The sequence below is a fragment of the Microtus ochrogaster genome, unplaced genomic scaffold, assembly GCF_000317375.1.
Source record: "Microtus ochrogaster isolate Prairie Vole_2 unplaced genomic scaffold, MicOch1.0 UNK74, whole genome shotgun sequence".
NCBI lineage: Eukaryota > Metazoa > Chordata > Mammalia > Rodentia > Cricetidae > Microtus > Microtus ochrogaster.
This window is the reverse complement of record NW_004949172.1, coordinates 810,870-825,748: the sequence shown is the minus strand read 5'-3', so window position 1 is coordinate 825,748 and position 14,879 is coordinate 810,870. Positions and strand designations below refer to the sequence as shown.

General features: G+C 48.3%; 2 protein-coding genes across 4 annotated transcripts in view; one reads left to right on the top strand and one right to left on the bottom strand.

The window, feature by feature from the left end:
* Positions 1-5,721, bottom strand: part of Trappc6a (trafficking protein particle complex 6A) — an 8,199-nt gene extending 2,478 nt beyond the window's left edge. The window contains exon 1 of one of the 2 annotated variants that reach the window (XM_005370295.2): positions 5,615-5,721. In XM_005370295.2, the coding sequence (XP_005370352.1) occupies positions 5,615-5,698 (84 nt within the window). In that variant the 5' untranslated portion in view covers positions 5,699-5,721. The other variant, XM_013354853.2, reaches the window with a different exon arrangement.
* A 227-nt stretch (positions 5,722-5,948) lies between these two features.
* Positions 5,949-8,712, top strand: Bloc1s3 (biogenesis of lysosomal organelles complex 1 subunit 3). Of its 2 annotated transcripts, none has more exons than XM_005370294.3 (2): positions 5,949-6,153; positions 7,093-8,712. In XM_005370294.3, exon 2 carries the CDS (start codon positions 7,102-7,104, stop codon positions 7,690-7,692), a length of 591 nt encoding a protein of 196 aa, XP_005370351.1. In that variant the 5' UTR covers positions 5,949-6,153; positions 7,093-7,101; the 3' UTR covers positions 7,693-8,712. The 2 variants fall into 2 exon arrangements, with proteins under 2 accessions (XP_005370351.1, XP_013210308.1); XM_013354854.2 differs by having other exon boundaries at positions 5,965-6,204.
* Positions 8,713-14,879: the final 6,167 nt, after the last annotated feature.

Here is a 14,879-nt window from a genome sequence, read left to right as displayed (position 1 = left end):
ATGAGGTGCTGAAACCAGCCTGGGCTACATGAGGTGCTGAAACCAGCCTGGGCTACATGAGGTGCTGAAACCAGCCTGGGCTACATGAGGTGCTGTCACACAGTTACAGGGAAAGGAAGGTACATCTGAGACCTTGTATTCGATCACACCTCAACACACCACAATCAAGGGGCTAGCTCAGGGCAGGGGACCTGGGTGAAAGGGGCTAGCTCAGTGCAGGGGGCCTGGGTGAAAGGGGCTAGCTCAGTGCAGGGGGCCTGGGTGAAAGGGGCTAGCTCAGTGCAGGGGCCTGGGTGAAAGCACCTACATCTCAATCAAGGTGTTAGCCAGGCATGGCCGTACAATCTGTGACCCTAGCACTGGGAGGCTGAAGCTCAAGAATCACAAACTCGAGGCCAGCTGTGGCTACATACTGAGACACCCTGTCTCAAACGCTACCCCCCTGGGCGTGATAGTACACACCTTTAATCCAGAACTCCAGAGACAGAGGCAGGTGGATCTCTGTGAATTCGGGGCCAGCTTGGTCTACAGGGTGAGCTCCAGGACAGCCGGGGCTACATGGAGAAACCCTGTTTTGAAAAAACAAAACAAAACCAAAATAGACTACAGGACAGGTGGCATATGCTGATCGTTTTACTGTAGGAACAGCTCTGAGATGGAATGAACATGATAAACCGTGTTGGCTGCAAGGTCCTTGTGACTTATTAGTACATGCTGTCTATTCACAGGGATATGGTGGACTTATTATTAGTACATGCTGTCCATTCACAGGGATGTGGTGGACTTATTATTAGTACATGCTGTCCTTTCACAGGGATGTGGTGGAGAGACTTATAAGTTTGGTCATGCAGTCCAAACAAATTTATCAAGTTAACAGATGCCATTTACCTGCTCAAACACAGAACAAAAACCATCTTTAGCTGACTTGTAATGTTACCGTTAAAAGTTTGTGTGTTTCTGAATTGAGCAGTGGTGCTGCACACATTTAATCTCAACATTTGGGAGGCAGAGGAAGGCAGAGAGTTCAAGGTCACCCTGGTCTACAAGAGCTAGTTCCAGGACAGCTAGAGCTGTTATACAGAGAAACCCTGTCTCAAAAAACCAAAAACAAACAAACAAATAAATGAAGTTTGTGTGTTTCCAGAACAAAAGGACCAGACACCAATAAAGACAGGACAAGTAGCCCAGGTGACCCAGCCTCTCAGAATGCCTCTGTTGCCATATCCTCAAAACTTTACATCCAGAACAGCTTCAGAGCTGCTTGCTGAGATGGTCCAACCTCACAGAATATTCAGCCAAACTTCAGATAAGCCTGCACCTTCCCATCACTCCAAGACTGGACAACAGCTAGCTCTCCCAGGACTTGACCATTATCCCAATTTTCTCAGGGTCCAATAAAGATGCCGTCACCCCAGACAACAGGAAACAGTCTAGAGAACATGATGCCCATATTCCCAAGAAGTGGGGTGGGTGGGTTTTGGATACTTGGTGGGTTATGGATGTTTGTCATTGTTTAGGGAGTTGGTTACAAGTTATTACTGGTGATGGTCAGGAAAAAAAGCTGAACAAAGGAGATTAGATTCAGGGATCCAAATCTGAAAAGAAGAGGGGGGAGGGATATAAAAATGATGGGAGAAGAGAGGAGATTATCGAACTGAATCTGCTTTCTTTTCTTTTTCCTTTTGGTTTCTTTGAGACAAAAACAGTCCCCGATTGCCCTAGAACTCACTCTGTAGGCCAGGCTGGCCTTGAACTCAGAGATCTGCCGGCCTCTGCCTCCCAAGTGCTGGGATTACAGATGTGCACCACCACCGCCCAGCTGAATCTACTTTCAAACTAAAAAACCAACTACTAGTCTCAAATATTTTACATTGGTATGGAGTTTTGTACACTGATACAAATTTAAGGTTATTATTGTTATACTGTACATGTTTCTACTCCTTAAGATATTTTTGTTTATTGATACAAATTTTAGGTCATTTTTGTTATACTGTTTATATGCTCCAACTTTTGTTTAAGATGTTTTTGTTTATTGATATGTATTTAAGGTTATTCTTGTTATATGTATATATGCTGCTCTTGTTTAACGTATTGTACCTATGCAGTTCATTTAAAAATGCAATGTAAAGTTCTAGTCCTTAAAAACTGGTATTATAATGCCAGGCAGTGGTGGCATATGCTATTAATCCCAGCATTTGGGAGGCAGAGGCAGGTGGATTTGCAAATTCAAGGCCAGCCTGGTCTACAAAATGAGTTCCAGCACAGCCGGGGCAAGTGAAACCCTGTCTCAAAAAAGCAAAAAACAAAAAATGAAAACAACAACAAAAAGCTATTATTATAGGCCAGTTAGGGTACTTAAGAAACACAGGTGAGTAGTTAATCATCTGTAACAATCAAACTTGTAGTTATGTTAGGTATGTTTTCAAGATCACACAGAGATATATTTTAGACAGTCTTCAAACATTTCAAAGACCTACAAAATATGGCATTTAAAATATTTTAATGACATAAGGCTTTTCATGACAATGAGACACATCTCCTGACAGCACCAACTTACTCCAAAAAAGGAGTAAAAAGCTACAGAGAAACCCTGTCTCAAAAAACCAAAAAAATTGATGGGCATTGAAGAACCTCCATATGGAGCTTGATTTCATTTGTGGGAAAGTTAGTCACTGGGCAAGAAACTGCCCTTGCCTTAACTGTTGACATTATGCTGTCCAAACTGGACAAGCAGAATACAAAATACAGCAGCTGCCAAACTTTGCCAGACAGTGTAAGACAGTCCTTCAAAAATTCCTGCTTCACAGAAGTCTGTCAGATAGTCTGGGCCTGTAGGCCGAAGATGAATACCCCAATGTTCCAGAGGAACTTTCAGTGACTGTCTAGGCAGCCAGATGTCTGTCATTTCTATAGTTTTGAAAATTGCTTGCTCTGCACTTCCTGTTTACTTGGGTAATAGGTATATCCTTCTCAGGTCTCTAATGGGTACTGAAGACTAGATCAGAAATGGAGAAAACTTACATAAGAGGTATAAAGTGTTTAAGGTTGAGAGACATAATAGTTTAAACTGTTTATCTAAAAATGTTTTGAGATCTAAAAAGATAGTTTTAGGATGGAAAGTTTGGATAGAAAATGTTTAGGTATAAACTTTAAATTAATCAAGGTAAGATAAATAGTAGAGTATTTTCTCCAAATATGCCAGATACAAATAGACTGAGCTTTGTGAATATAATTACCTGATAATTGTTCTTATTGTGTATAATTTTACAATTTTATGTTAGAATTAGAACCTTTCCTTTTTATCTAGACAGAAAGGGGAAATGGTATGGGGTATGTGTACACTGTGTGATGTATTGCTGAGCAGTCAATAGCTAGAATATAGACTATAGGAGGTACAGGCAGGACTTCCAGGCAGAGACAGGAAGTACGAGGTAACTGAGGTACAGAGGAGACATGAAGGGAAGGAAGCAGGACAGGCTGCACACAACTTATCATAGATTAATAGAAATGGGTTAATTTAAGTAATAAGAGCTAGTTAAAAACAAGCCTAAGCTAAGGCAGGCTTTCATAATTAGCAAGTCTCCATGCCATATTTGTGAGCAGAGCTGACAGCCCAAAGAAAACTCTGAGTACAGTGAGACAACAGAAAGCAGGGGAAGGCCAGGGAGGTGTGCAGAGAAGCCCCCACCACAGCAGCGCCTCCAAAGGCGCTTATTCTCCTGGAGGAGATAGAGCAGGGACTCTACTGCCCTATGAACAGACCAGAGCCCGGCCAGCCAGTGTGTTTTTAGGGCTGTCCCCCCTGGCCACATGATCATGGGTAGAAGGAACAGGGGGTATAATACACAGACAGGGTGCTGGGAGAGATGTCACCAGTACTGGGACAAATGACATACAGTACAAAGCAAAGAGCAGCTGGGTCAGGCAGATTCCCTATCCACAGACAAATTCTGGAGCTGAGGGATTGAGTTTTTGTTTTTGGCTGTTCCCAGAGCCTGTGCAGCTTCCAAAACATGGTCCTTCTTCCAAAGTCCCAATCCTGAAAATCAAAACAAGTTGTCTGCCTCAGGTGCTGTTCTAGGACCTGAATATTTAACATCCACAGATAAACTGCAAAAGTCCTTCTGATGAAATGGAGTGTTTGCAATAACCCACACACTCCTCCACAGACCTTGCTTTATTTTGTTGTGCTGAGGATAAAAACCTAGACTCTCACTGGGGGTTTCTAGGCAGGGGCTCTACCACTGAGCCACACCCCAGCCCCTCACTGGGGGTTTCTAGGCAGGGGCTCTAGCCCCTCACTGGGGGATTCTAGGTAGGGGCTCTACTACTAAGCCACACCCCAGCCTTCTTATAGACTGCAAATCCCTTCTATATGATTATAATACTAAGTGATTATAATGCTAATACAATGTCACTGTTATCTAGTTACATCATACTGTTTAGGGAATTAGAAAAAAATTTCAGACAATCATTACAGACATAATTAAGAAAAATCTGTGCCTCAAATCCTAGTACTTGGGAAGTGTAGGCAGGAGGATCATGTGTTTAAGACTAGAATAGATTCCAGGTGCAGCCCCTTGGGAGGCAGAGGCCGGCTGTATCATACTAGGAGCACAGAGTGCAAACAAGACACAGAAGAGCCCGCGTTTGATCCAGGGGTGGTTTTCCCAAGTCAGAGAAGGAAGTGAGTTCTTTGGAGTCTGCACACCTATAATCTCAGCACTTTCCAGCCAGAGTGGCTTCATTAGAAGCCAGCCTGGAATAGACAGTGAAAACCTGCCTCACGACCACATGCTCAGGAGATTGCGGGGGTGGGGTGGGGTACACCGAAGGATCCAGAGGAAGCCATGACAGCTGCCATGTAGTTTAAAGTCAGGGAAGTTCCTGAGCCCTGATGCTCAGGCCTCAACCCCACCAACTCTATTATCCCAGCTGTGGAACCCCAGCGGCAGTAGTAGGAGCTTCTAGAAGAGGGCCCGGCAAGCTCACATTTCTGCGGACTCGCGGAGAGCTATTTGTAAACCTTTTATTTGAGAGTCAAGGTGACACAGAGCAGTCTCTTCGTGGCCCAGATGGAAGGGTCAGGCTGACCTGCCTGATGGGGTGGAAGACCCAGGAAAATGAGAGTGTGACATCCAGGACAGCACAAAGGTACACGTAAGTGGTAGGAACTATTATGGGTTACTTCAGTGACCCCAGCAACACCCTCCACATCACCTTTACTCACTACTGGAGCCAATCCCTACTAAAAGACCCACTGTGTGCTGGGGCATAAAGCGATCAGCACAGACTTCACCCGGCTCACCCGGGGCACACAGGCAGCGGGGACAGATAAGACGGGGTACGGCTAGGGTGCATTTTCTAAGGAGGAAACGGAAGGATAGGGAGATTAAGATGTTGAGTTGCACAGTGGGTGGCGAGACGAGTCCTCATCAGTCCCTAGTAATAGCCAATTACCCTAAATACCAACGGCTCACCAGGACCAGGCCCCGAACTGAGCCCTTGTCCCGAGTCATCTCACGCCACCTCAGCAATGACAGGCCAGGAGGGCTCGATCGCACCCCACTTCTCCACCGAGAAGTCACCCCCGAGGCCACGGCGTGCCGCTCACCCCCGAGCCAGGGTCTGGGTCCCGGGCCCACAGCTCCGCCACCATCTCGGTGTGCAAAAACTCGAACAGCACCGCGTCCGCCATGCACCGCCTCGCGCCCCACGCTCCCAGACAACGCTTCCGGCTCCCATTGGGCAGCTCAGGAGGTAGAGCCGACCTGATTGGTGCTCTGATATAGCCACGCCTCCTCCGCAGGCGCGGAGCGCGCTGAAGACGCGGAAGCGAGGGGGCGGGTGCATCGAGCCCCTTCTTGGGCCTCCCACGCTAACCTCTTCCGCCCTTACTTCGCTTCTCTCGCTGTTTCCGGGTCTTCGGACATTCCCATTGGCTGAGTTTCTGATTCAAGTGGCTTTCCCAGTTTAAAAAAAAAATTCAAGTGTCCTACAGAATTTTCCAAAATATTAAAAAATACGACACGAAAACGACTTGTCTATCCGCTTTCCTATTGGCCGGAGCTTGACTCATGTGACTCCACACGGAAAAACCGCCTCACTTCCGCCAGGCGGCGAATCCCTCGGGTTCGGAGCTTCCAAGACCTGGTATGGCCGTCTGGGACTGTGGTGTCGGTGTCTCCCGTGAGCGTCCCCCCCGTGAGTGTCCCCGCGTGAATGGCTCCCCGTGAATGTCCCCCCGTGAGTGTTCCCGCGTTAATGTCTCCTCGTGAGTGTCCCCCCTAAGCGTCCCCCTGTGAGTGTCCCCCGTGAATGTCCCCCGCGTGAGTGTTCCCGCGTGAGTATCCCCGCGTTAGTGTCCCCCTATTAGTGTCCCAGCGTGAGTGTCCCCCGTGAATGTCCCCCGCGTGAGTTTGTTTACAAAGCGTTTTGTAAACATTATTTTGTGTTACACTGAAACAGGGTGTCTGTGTAGTTCTGGATGGCCTGGGACTATTGTAGACCAGGCTGGCCTTGAACTCAACTACCTGCCTCTGCCTCTGCCTCCTGAGCGCTGGGATTAAAGGCGTTATTATTATTTTATAGTTACTTAGTTATTGTGTGTGTGTGTGTGTGTGCAGAGGTCGCTAGACAACTTGACCTGCCTCAGTCCCTTTTTTTTTTTTTTTGGATTTTTCCAGACAGGGTTTCTCTGTAGCTTTTGGTTCCTGTCCTGGAACTAGCTCTTGTAGACCAGGCTGGCCTTGAACTCACAGAGATCCGCCTGCCTCTGCCTCCTGAGTGCTGGGATTAAACCTGCCTCAGTTCTTGAGCCTTCCACCATGTCCATCCTGGGGGCGGGGAGGAGGGAGTCAGGCTTGGCTGCAAGCGCTTTCCCCCTCGCTGAGCCATTTCTCAGGACCTAGTTCCGAAGCTTTGCTTGGCCGGTCCTCGGTTTCCCCAGTGTACACACGAATGATACTGAGATGCTGAATTCCAACCCATGTGTACACCAGAGGAACCTGAAGCCTAGCCGGAACTGGCTGGGGGTGGCTGTGGAGGGGCTGGTACTTCGGACCTCACGTCCCGGCGCTCCTCTTCTCCAAGCTCCGCGCCATGGCATCGTCCCAGGGTCGGCGGCGGAGGCCAGGGACGGTGGTACCCGGGGAAGCGGCTGAGACCGACTCGGAGCTGTCTGCGTCCTCGTCGGAGGAGGAGGAGCTATACCTGGGTCCCTCGGGCCCGACGCGCGGCCGCCCCACGGGGCTCCGCGTGGTCGGAGAGGCAGCGGAGACCGACTCGGAACCGGAGCCTGAGCCCACGGAGGCGCCAGGAGACCTACCCCCACTCGTGGTGCAGCGCGAGGCGGAGGAGACCTGGGGCACGGAAGAGACCCCGGCCGTGGCGCCTGCGCGCTCTCTCCTGCAGCTCCGGCTGGCGGATAGCCAGACGCGTCTGAACCACGACGTGGCGGCCGCGGTGAGCGGCGTGTACCGCCGTGCGGGCCGGGATGTGGCCGCTCTGGCCGGGAGGCTGGCAGCTGCTCAGGCCACGGGATTGGCGGCCGCCCACAGCGTGCGCCTGGCTCGCGGGGACCTCTGTGCGCTTGCCGAGCGCCTGGACATCGTAGCTGGCTGTCGCCTGCTGCCGGACATACGAGGGGTACCAGGCATCGAGCCCGAACAAGACCCAGGACCGAGAGCTTAGGCTGACTCACTGTTATCCCCCTCCCGCACACACACCTGACTGTCTGTCCTTGATCCCGGATCACTGCGGTCCTCAATGCCTCATAGCCGTTGGTTTATGCCAACAGGAGCCAAGTCCTGGCATCTTCATTGATTTGTCCCGATTTTATTTATTCTTAGCACAATTCTGGGATCCCCACCCCCAAAACTGGGTCCAGGTTTTGTGGACATCAACTCTGGTGTATTTTCTAAATCAAGCTTTACTCATGGGCTTTGATTTCTTTTGTGTTACTTCCCTGGGTCCAGGCTTGCGGGGAACGGGCTCCCTCTAGTTTACATGCCCAAATGGTGGCCACTCCTGACCCAAGGAGACCTTTCTACACACCCCACAGACCCCTGCAGGACCCAAGCTGGGCCTAGGTAGTAACCCTTACCCCTCTTCTGACACCCATCAGGCCCTTTGGTCTGGCGCAGCGCCCCCAGGTGTTTTGACTGCTATATGACATGACTCCATACAGTAAAAACCTACCACTCACTGTGTTGGTTTCTGGATGCTAAAGGGACATGGGTTGCTAACCTCGCTGGGCACTGAAGACAACAGTTTCGTTTTTCTTCTTTGGGTCCTGACTTTACTCTCTTCGCTCTATTTACTTTCCTTCCCTTTGTCTTATTGCCTGGTCCTCCTAAGATGGGGAGGTGGGAGAGAAATTCTCTGACTGACACGGCATTTCCCCATGAAGTCACTTCCACTGTCTCCCTTTTGACCAAAGGTGAGTGGGATGGTGATTTCTCCAGAGAAGGGTCTCAGAGGCACCTGCCTGGCCTGTTTAAGGTGAAGCCGGGGCCTGGAGAGCTCTTGGAGCAGACCTCGGTGGCAGCTCACAGCCAGTTGCAGCTTTTGCTTCAGTTTATCCAAGCTGCCTTCCCACCTACACTCGGTGCACACGCGCACACACATACATACACAAAGAAAAACCTCACGGTAAAGCTCTTAGAAGATCAGAGCCAGGAATGGAGAGATGGCTCAGTGGTTGAGAACACTGACTTCTCTTTCAGAGGATTGGGCTTCAATTCCCAGCACCCACATGGCAGCTCACAGTCGTCTATAACTCCATTTCCAGGGGATCTGGCACCCTTCTAGAGGCAAACATGCAGGCAAAACACCAATGTACTTAATATTTAAAAAAAAACAAGATAGAAAAGAAAATCGGGGCCCTTCATTTTTGTCTTGATAATAAATTAATCCACTTCTCTCTCTTTTTTTTTTTTTTTTGGTTTTTCGAGACAGGGTTTCTCTGTGGCTTGGAGCCTGTCCTGGAACTAGCTCTGTAGACCAGGCTGGTCTCGAACTCACAGAGATCCGCCTGACTCTGCCTCCCGAGTGCTGGGATTAAAGGCGTGCTCCACCACCGCCCGGCTTAATCCACTTCTTTTAGGGGTGCCTGTGTTAGAGTACAATATAGCAGTCCCTGTCCAGTAGGAGAGACATTAATAAAATTGTCTATAAATAGGTTTCAAGGATTGGTTTATTTTATTTTTGGCACTGTGAGTAGAATCATAAAGAATGTCATGCTCTTTGGGGAGGTGTGAGCTCCAGGTGGCCTGGTCTTGGAAGAGGGTGATCATGGCCTCCCCAGGGAAGTGAGGTGATGATCGAGGAGTAGGTGAAATGGGGTGGCCCCAGAACAGCACATGCAAAGATCCTGGGCCGCAAAACAGCATGATCTCCGTAGCTTTGTATTGCTCTGACAAACTTTCCCTAAAAGCCGACTTCTGAAGAGGACAAGTTATGGGCTGGGGAGATGGCACATAAGGGTAAGGTGATTACCACAGGCCAATGATGAGATTGAACCCATAGTGGGAGGGAGCCAGCCTCCAAAACATGCCCTCTGCCTCCACACACATGCCGGGACACGTGTGTCTAAACCCATGCATTGCACATACACAAATACGTTTTTCAAAGGAAAATTTACTTATTTATTAAAAAAACCAATTGTTTGTTTGTTTTTTAATTTTTCAAGACAGGGTTTCTCCGTAGCTTTTGGAGCCTGTCCTGGAACTGGTCTTTTGACCAGGCTGGCTTTGAACTCGCAGAGATCCTCCTGCCTCTGCCTCCAGAGTACTGGGATTAATGGTGTGTGCCACCACCACACAGCTGTATTTATCTTTAGTTGTGTGTGTGTGTATCCGGGTGAAGGGTAATGGTGCCGTGGAAACCAGAAGAGGCATCAGATTCCCTAAAACTGGAGTCACCGGGTTTTTGTGTTGCCGTGTGGGTGCCGAGTCCTCTGCTACAGCAGCAGGTGCTCCTAGCCCCTGAGCCATCTTGCTAGCCTCGGCTATTCACGCTTACCATCCTCTTTAACACAACTTGAAGTTCTTTGCTGTGGCAGTAAGACATGAGAAAAATACGCGGAGCAATCAGTGTACAGATTTTGGTTAGTAGGTCAGTTCTACCTTCATCACCACCATCCCTCACGTTCACTCCCTCCACCATGGCACTATGTCTGCTCAGAGCCCCCCCCTCCCACGACCTCACTCGGTAAATGTGATCTCTCTGTGCCAATTCCCCCCCAACACAGTCACACACCTGGTATACCAAAGTGTGTATTTCCCCCCCTCCCGCCCTTTCTGCCAGCAAGCAGTGCTCCTGACCTCAGGCCCCAACTCAGTCTTTACCCTGGAGATCTCTGTTCTCAATTACCTGTGGGACTTTGTTCCTCACCTCTGGTCTTTTCGCCATCTTTGCTTGCTTGTTTGTTTGTTTTTGTTTCTCAAGACAGAGTATCTCTGTGTAGGCACGGCTGTCCTAAAACTCACTCTTGAACCAGGCTGGTTTTGAACTCGGAGAGTGCTGGGATTAAAGGTGCGTGCCACCAGGCAGTAACCCCTGTTCTTAATGAGGAGTCTCTGACCTTATGTGGGAGGAAACTTGGGGGATGAGATGAGACTGTAGTTCAGTGGTATTGTGTATGCTTAGAGTCTGGACAGCCCTGGGTTCAATCCTAGTACCACTCCACTCCAAAAGAAAGAAGCATCCATTTAGTGGCGCACACGCCTTTAATCCCAGCACTCAGGAGGCAGAGGCAGGTGAATCTCTATGAGTTAGAGGCCAACCTGGTCTACAGAGTGAGTTCCAGAAAATCCAGAGAACCAGAGAAACCCTGTCTCATGTAGTGATAGGAACGGCAGTGCTGCGTCCCCGGCACCTGGCCGCCCGCATGGCTAGCTTATGCCCAGAAATAATTACACGGAAACTGTATCCTTTTAAACACTGCCTGGCCCATTAGTTCCAGCCTCTTATTGGCTAGCTCTTACATATTGATCTAACCCATTTCTAATAATCTGTGTAGCCCACGAGGTGGCTTACCAGGGAAGATCTTAACCTGCGTCTGTCTGGAGTGGGAGAATCATGGCGACTCTCTGACTCAGCTTTTTCTCCTAGCATTCTGTTCTGTCTACTCCGCCTACCTAATTTTCTGTCCTATCAGGGCCGAGGCAGTCTCTTTATTTAACCAATGAAATTAACACAAAACAGAAGACTCTCCCCCATCAGTCTTGAAACCCACCCCCCAAAAAAGAAAGAGGAAGGAAGGGAGGGAGAGAGGAAGGGAGGAAGACCACCACAGTTGGGCTTCTTAACCTTTGGCTTCCCCCACAGAAGGAGGGGTGGGGAAGGCATGAGACCCTCACCTGAGTGACCAGCCACTCCTCCCATGCAGCTGTTTGCAGCTCTGCCCTAACTGCACCTATGTGAGGGAGGGCACAAGCCTGCAGGCTGGGAAGGACTAGGGAGGTGCTCCACCCTCATAACCACGGGGAAGCCATCATCCCCCTGTGTGCAGACCTTCCTGTGGGGCGGCTCCTGCACATAACCCCTCACCCTCGCTCTGTAACTAAGTCTCTGGTTCCTATAAGTGGAGACTTTTTCATTTCCCGGCCACCTAGACCCAAATAATCACACAAAAACTGTATTAATTACAACACTGTTTTATCAACAGCTCAGGTGTATTCGTAGCTAGCTCTTATATCTTAAATTAACCCATTTCTATAAATCTGTGTATCACCATGAGGCTGTGGTTTACCAGTAAGATTCTGGAGTCTTTCTCCTTTGGTAGCTACATGGTGTCTCCCTAGCTCCACCTTCTTTCCTCTTCTATCTCTGCTTGGATTTCCTGCCTGGCTATATTCTGCCCTGCCATAGGCCAAAGTAGCTTCTCTATTAACCAATAATAATAAAACATATTCACAGCACACAGAGGGGAATCCCATATCATCTTCTCCTTTCTGTCTAAATAAAAAGCAAGGTTTTAGCTTTAACATAGTAAAATTACATATAACAAAATAGGTATCAAGCAAGAATTACAGTTATAATATTTCTTTGTAAATATAAAGTTTCATATCTGATTTATCTTTTATTATAACTAAAGAAACTATAACTATCTATCTTTAACTCCATCAAAGGCCTTAGAAGGATATAATATTACCTAAGTAAACAGGAAGAACGTTGTAAGCAACTTCCAAAACTCTAGAATTGACAGGGATATCTTACTACCTGAACAGTCACCCAAAGTTCTTCTGTAACATTGGGACATCCATCTTCAGCCTACAGGCCCATAGTATCCAGCAAACTTTTCCATGAATAAGAAATTTGAAAGACTCTTTCACCTACATTGGCAGTTTGTCAGTCACTTTCTTTTTATCCTGCAGAAGGTCTGGCAGTTTCTTCCGTGAACCGGAACCCTAAAGGACAATCCCGTCTTTTGGCAAGTTCAGCAGTCACTTTTCTGTGGGTCCTGCATGTCCAGTTCATACAGCATACTATCAAGCACTCTAGGCAAGAGCAGTTTGTTGCCCAAATGGCTAGCCTTGTCACATTGAAGGCAAATTCCATAACAAGTTTCCTTAAATCCCATCAGCCTCTTAATAGTATTTGTGTTGCCCAAAGCAGACATGTCTCACTGTCGAGAAAAGTGTAAATTCTTAAAACTGTTTAAATGCCATATTCTGTAGGTCTTTGAAGATTAACTAACTGAATTATATCTTTGCATATCTAGAAAACCTAACTAACGTGACTACAAGTTTGATTATTATAAATGACTATCTATTAACCTGAATTTTAAATTATATGTTATGTTTTTAAATGAGCTGTATAAACATAATACCTTAAACAAGGGTAGAAATATACATATGGGGGCTGGAGAGATGGCTCAGAGGTTAAGAACATTGCCTGCTCTTCCAAAGGTCCTGAGTTCAATTCCCAGCAACCACATGGTGGCTCACAACCATCTGTAATGGGGTCTGGTGCCCTCTTCTGGCCTGCAGGTATATTCACAGACAGAATATTGTATACATAATAAATAAATAAATTAAAAAAAAAAAGAAATATACATATGACAAAATTGATCTTAAATTTGTATCAATAAACCAAAGTCCATACCAATGTAAAAGGTTCCCCTGGGTAAACTTTGGTGGAATGGTGTTTCAGTTTGCCCCTTGGGCTCTGGGGGCGGGGTGGACATTGTGTAGTCTCCCCAGGGAAGGAATCTGAGCATGGGGTTGATGTAGGCATGCCATCCTCAGTCTGCATGTTAGTGATGTTATTATCAGTTGTTACTACTATTCTTGAGACAGTCTCTCACCAAGCCTGGAGCCCAGGGTTTTAGCTGGACTAGGTGGACTGGGAGCCCTGGGGATCCCCTCTCCCTAAACCTGGACAAGGCTGGAGGGCAATCAGCCCCTTGGTCCTCCTGGCTCTGTGCCCCACAGAGCTTTGACTATCAGAGCATGCAGCCATGTCTAGCCATCTTTGTTTTTTGAGACGGTCTCTCACTGAACCTGGAGCTTGCTGTCATGCAGTCCCTGGGCTTTTTCTGTTTCTGTCCCCAGCACCGGGGTTACAGGCATGCACTGCTACACCCAGACTTACCTGGGTGCTGGGGACCTGAACTCAGGTCTACATGCTGAGGCATCTTTCCAGTCCACTTACTAAAGGAATCTTTTTCCTTATTTTTTTTTTTTTTCGAGACAGGGTTTCTCTGTGTGTAACAGCCCTGGATATCCTGGAACTAGCTCTGTGGACCAGGCTGGCCTTGAACTCACAGAGATTTGCCTGCCTCTGCCTTCCAAATGCTAGGATTAAAGACATGCGCTATCGCCACCAGGTTTATTAAAAGAATTTTAATATAGACTTTAACATGATGGTGAGAGAAAAAGCCATGCAGGACATACACGTGGGTCCTCTGAGACCTGTGGCTGATTGTCACCTTGACAGAGCCTGGGACCATCCAGGAGACTCCCCTCTGCTGTGGCTGTGGGGATTATCTTAATTTCCCTACCTGAAGCAGGAAGCCCTGCCCACTTTGGGTGGCACCATCCCCTGACTGGGGTCCTGGACCAGGGTCAGAAAGGGGCCTGAGTGACAGCTTGGCTCGTCCTTTTCTGCTTCCTGTTGTGGATGCAGCTTGACCAACGACTGCCAACCCTCATCACCTCGACTTCCCTCCATGATGAACTGCACCCCCAAACCATGAAACCCCTTTATCTTTTTATCACAGCCGCAGGAAGAGGGACTAGATAGCTGCCCCTGTACCTTGTGTTTTATTTATTTGGCTTAGGTTTAAATTGTCTCCCTTCACTAGCACACATAAGCTCCACGGAGAGGGGTGGTGGGCATTTGTTTTGCTTTGCGACCGGGTCCTGTATGCCACTGTGTAGCCTAAGGTGACTTTGAATGCCCTGTGGAGCCCAACCGGCCATAAACTCTCAGCAGTTTCCCTCTGCCTCCCAAGTTCTGGGCTATAGGCATGAGCCACACTCCAGGAGGTGGGGGAAAACTAGTGAGCTCAGTTGGTCAAGAGCAGAGGTGTGGGGGCTTGAGAAAATGGTTCAGTGGCTAAGAGCACTGGCCTTGGAAGCATGCAAACCTGGGTTCCAATCCCCAGCCCACGTGTAAAAAGCCAGGCATAGCTGAGCATGCTTGTAACTCCAGCACTGGGTGTGGGGAAGACAGTGGGTCCCAAGAGCTTGCTAGCCAGCTGAGCAGAAAAGGCAAGCTTCCGGTTCCATGGGACCCTGTCTCAGCACAGTAAGGCAAAGGGGGGGGGGAGGAGCAACAGAAGAGGATACCCAGTTACCTGCTCTGGCATCCACATGTGCACATATGGGTATACACACACACACACACACACACACACACACACACACACA

Excerpts from the sequence above, each read along its gene's own strand:
- Bloc1s3 (XM_005370294.3), top strand. The coding sequence starts at position 7,102 with ATGGCATCGTCCCAGGGTCGGCGGCGGAGGCCAGGGACGGTGGTACCC.